At 43.0% G+C, this 4,841-nt stretch overlaps 1 protein-coding gene across 1 annotated transcript; it reads left to right on the top strand.

The window, feature by feature from the left end:
* Positions 1-1,219: 1,219 nt before the first annotated feature.
* On the top strand, positions 1,220-4,168 carry LOC130367110 (protein spinster homolog 1-like). Its single transcript, XM_056569497.1, has 2 exons — positions 1,220-1,349; positions 2,552-4,168. The coding sequence occupies exon 2, from the start codon at positions 2,577-2,579 to the stop codon at positions 4,089-4,091; it is 1,515 nt and encodes a 504-aa protein (XP_056425472.1). The 5' UTR covers positions 1,220-1,349; positions 2,552-2,576; the 3' UTR covers positions 4,092-4,168.
* The last annotated feature ends 673 nt before the right edge of the window (positions 4,169-4,841 follow it).

The raw sequence follows: 4,841 nt of genomic DNA, 5'->3' as shown, positions 1-4,841 counted from the left end.
TAAGTGCTCTCTGATGACACCTGTCTCGGGAAACGCCCAGTTTAGAAGAGGTTTGCTATGGGGATTTGCTTCTAAACTGGGCGTTGCCCGAGACAGGTGTCATCAGAGAGGACTTAGACAGAAAAAAACAACCTTAACTTCAGAAGGTCATAAGTACTGAAAGGATTAAGATTTTTTAATAGAAGTAATTTACAAATCTGTTTAACTTTCTGGAGCCAGTTGATATATATAAAAAAGTTTTGGCCTGGAATACCCCTTTAAGTCCCAGGATGCCCTTGGTCCTAGTGGGGTTAAAAGGTCAAAAGATTAAAATATATAAACTAAGAAGACACTGTGAAGTACGGGGATATACTCGGCAGGCCTGGAGAAATATTTTTCTAAAAGATGTTTTTATGTACTTGATGTATTTCTAGGTGTATATTAATATATATATATATATATATATATATATATATATATATGTCAAAGAAGAAAGCAGCACTCCTAAAGCGTGAGTAGGTGCCTCCAGCTAGGGTCCGTGTCCAGGATTCTGCATACGTAGTTCCAGGGAAAATGCTGTGGCACTCAAGGGATGGTGAAAAAATGAAAACTATTTATTCATCCCAAATGTGCAAAGAGCGACATTTCGATGGTCTCACACCATCATTATGAAGCCACTTGATAATGATGGTGTGAGACCATCGAAACGTCACTCTTTGCACATTTGGGATGAATAAATAGTTTTCATTTTTTCACCATACCTTGAGTGCCGCAGCATTTTCCTTGGAACTAGGTATGCAGGATCCTGGACCCGGATCCTAGCTGGAGGCACCTACTCAAGCTTGGAACTATATACATATATATATATATATATATATATATATATATATATATATATACACACACAAATCAAAAAATATGTTGCAGTCTCTTGTAATACCTTTTTTATTGGACTAACAGAATTTTGTAGAGAAAAGCTTTCAGGATTCCTCCCTTTATCAAGTCCAATAGTCAAGGACTAATGATCAAAGGACTTGATAAATTATCAGGGAGGAATCCCAAAAGTTTGTCTCTACAAAATTCTGTTAGTCCAATAAAAAAGCTATTACAATCTGCATCACTGAACTAATACCGCTACACATATTTATTATATATATACACATACCTGAAGATGGTTTAGAACCCTGTGATGTCACACATGCTTGTGATGATGTCACCGTAAGCTGTACAAGGAGGTGCGCGCCAGCTGCAGTCTCTTCAGTGTGTTTTGCATTCACAACCTGTGGTGCAAAGTGTTTGTTAGAGAGTTTCTATTTGCGATAGAGAATTCAAGATTTTGACCGTTCCTTGTCTGAAGAGAGAACCACAAGGTAAGTCTCAGCCTCTTCTATTCATACATACACAGGGCATTTTGTTTGACAGTTTTTTTTTTATTGCTGTTGCTTTTTTTTTTTAGCAAAAAAAAACAAGAAATGAATTTCCAAAAGAAATAACAAAAGTTATATTTCTCATAGCATTGTGACAATACTTGGCTTAGGCATTAAACATAATAAAACGCACAGATAGTATCATGACCAGAGCTTTTTCTTGCAAAACTGCTAAAATGCAATTATGCCCAAAAAAGCCCCCAAGAAAAAGAGTCCTAATTCATGATGTTCTAAAAGATATAAGTCTATGAGAAAGATTTGGTGGTGTAGTAAAAGAATAACAGAAAGATTAGGGCAGAAATATAATATTATATAATAGAATTCTGTGTGTACTAACAATAGAAATACTCCGGGTACTCCGAAAGGGAACATTTTCAAATCAACTAGTGGCAGAAAGTCATATAGGGGACGGATAGATCCCAATGAGGTGGGGTAGGTTCATTATTAGTAAATGCATATAGCGGGATAGCCCAATTGTATCTACAGTATGAAGTTCACATGGCCCAGTGACCATACAGCCAAGCCCCTATAATCCGCCATTACTAGGACAGGTTCAGGGTTATCAGATATTACTAGGACCGGACAGGTTCAGGGTTACCAGATATTACTAGGACCGGACAGGTTCAGGGTTATCAGATATTACTAGGACCGGAGAGGTTCAGGTTTATCAGATATTACTAGGACCGGACAGGTTCTAGGTTATCAGATATTACTAGGACCGGACAGATTCAGGGTTATCAAATATTACTAGGACCGGACAGGTTCAGGGTTATCAGATATTACTAGGACCGGACAGGTTCAGGGTTATCAGATATTACTAGGACCGGACAGGTTCAGGGTTATCAGATATTACTAGGACCGGACAGGTTCAGGGTTATTAGATATTACTAGGACCGGACAGGTTCAGGGTTATCAGATATTACTAGGACCGGACAGGTTCAGGGTTATCAGACATTGGTAACCTCAGTGAAGACGTCTCCATATAAAACACTTATAGAGAAGCGTCTTCTTCTGAGGCTGCGATGGTCTTAGTGTTATCTTGTGGTTCTGTGCTGGACATTTCTGCTCTGTATGAAGGATCTATTGTATAATGACAGGAATGATGACATGTTGTCTAATGTGTTCACTTATCTCTCTCTCTCTAGTGTTTTCAGGCTCTGACCTGTGACCATGGCCTCTCCACAAGACCCATTGCTGAAGGAGGAGGAAGAAGCAATGGAGGACCATAGTGATATGGATGTAGAAAAGGGCGATATCCCTGAGAGGCAGAACCTGCCATCTCTAAGCGTGATGTCCACCGCACGTTCCATCATCACCGTAGTGATCCTCGCCTTTGTTAATTTGCTCATCTATGCAAATCGCTCCAGCGTGGCGGGGGTGCTGCCTTATATACAGAAAGCATATGACACCAATGCTAGTCTGTCCGGCTTATTGAATACATTGTTCATTGGAAGCTACGTGCTGGTCGCACCAATTGCCGGATATTTGGGCGACCACTGTAATAAGAAATATACTGTTTGCGCAGGAGTCATCTTTTGGCTGAGCATGACACTTACCCTGTCATTCATCCCTGACGGGTACTTCCTGCTCTTCCTGCTGACGAGTGGACTGGTGGGAGCTGGAGAGGCGACTTTCTGCACCATCGCCCCCTCCATCATTGCAGACCTTTTTACAAGTGACCAGCGGACCCGCATGCTGAACGTGTTTTACTCCGTCATACCTGTAGGCTGCGGACTAGGATACATCATCGGGCCCAAAGTGACTGATGCAGCAAGGGGCGATTGGCACTGGGCATTTCGGGTCACCCCTGGCCTGGGCCTCATAGCTGTGGCTTTGATGATTTTGGTCACAAAGGAGCTTCCAAGAACGACTACAAACGGGAAGAAGAACAACAAATCCCAGAAGTTTGCTAAATGGGCGACAGATCTGAAAAAACTATTTAAAAATCGAAGCTTCATGTTAACCACCATGGGATCGACGGCGGTATCCTTCATAGTGGGAGCCATAGGTGTATGGGGTCCGTCATACCTGACCCACGCACGAACACTCCTACAAGAGAAGGACCCTTGCCGTGCTGAACCGTGTGACTATCACGACATCCTAATATTTGGTGTGGTTACAGTCGTTTCCGGCATTCTGGGAGTTGTAGCAGGGACGGAGATAAGTAAAAGATATCGCAAATCCAACCCACGGGCGGACCCGCTTGTGTGTGGATGCGCGATGATGCTCTCCGCCCCTTTTCTTCTGTTGGCATTGACTTTTGGCAACATCAGCCTCGTTGCCACCAACATCTTCATCTTCATCGGAGAGACGCTTCTGTCAGTAAATTTCACCCTCATATCTGACATTATACTAAAAGTAGTAACTCCGTGGAGGAGATCTTCAGCCCTGGCCGTGCAGATGACAATCTATCACCTCCTAGGTGACGCCGGCAGCCCGTACCTCATCGGCCTGATATCTGACACCTACGAACGAGGATATGCCAAATCCCCTCTTCTGAAATACCGCAGCCTGGAGTATGCCCTCATGACCTGCACCATAATGGCAGTCATCGGAGGGGCCTTCTTCATGGCCACGGCCCTATATATAGAGAGGGACGAAAAAGAAGCAGAGATGGAATCAGAACCTCCGTCATCCTCCTCCTCCTCACTGCTTCCTGCCGATGAGGACCGCGCTTCAGACTGAGGAAAAGTCATTGCTTACCTTTATCTCGTTTACTTCATTAAAAAAAAATTAAGAAAAAAATAACTGCATTTGTTCTATGTTCCACTTTACCCCTTATTCTCTACCCAGGGGTGGACACAGACAGCACAGGGCCCTTGTGCAAAGAATGTGCCTGTGCCCCCCCCCCCCAAAAAAAAAACATCAAGCGTTCAGCACCCCCCCTCTATGTGTCACTTGCTGTATAAGTTTCTAATTATTTATTAAGGCCTCCCATATGCCGCAGCTCATTCAAGCCCCCCACATTAGGTAGCATAAATTCCCAACATTAGGTAGCATAGATTCCCCACATTAGGTAGCATAGTTTTCTCACATTAGGTAGCATAGTTTCCCCACATTAGGTAGCATAGATTCCCTACATTAGGTAGCAGTTTCCCCACATTAGGTAGCATAGTTTGCCCACATTAGGTAGCATAGTTTCCCCACATTAGGTAGCATAGTTTCCCCACAATAGGTAGCACAGATTCCCCACATTAGGTAACATAGTTTCCCCACATTAGGTAGCATAGTTTCCCCACATTAGGTAGCACAGATTCCCCACATTAGGTAACATAGTTTCCCCACATTAGGTAGCACAGATTCCCCACATTAGGTAGCAGAGATTCCCCACATCAGGTAACATAGTTTCCCCACATTAGGTAACATAGTTTCCCCACATTAGGTAGCATAGTTTGCCCACATTAGGTAGCACAGATTTCCCACATTGGGTAACAT

The sequence above is a fragment of the Hyla sarda genome, chromosome 4 (genome assembly GCF_029499605.1).
Source record: "Hyla sarda isolate aHylSar1 chromosome 4, aHylSar1.hap1, whole genome shotgun sequence".
NCBI lineage: Eukaryota > Metazoa > Chordata > Amphibia > Anura > Hylidae > Hyla > Hyla sarda.
The sequence above is the reverse complement of the archived record's forward strand: the minus strand, read 5'-3'. Positions and strand labels throughout refer to the sequence as shown.

Excerpts from the sequence above, each read along its gene's own strand:
- LOC130367110 (XM_056569497.1), top strand. The coding sequence starts at position 2,577 with ATGGCCTCTCCACAAGACCCATTGCTGAAGGAGGAGGAAGAAGCAATG.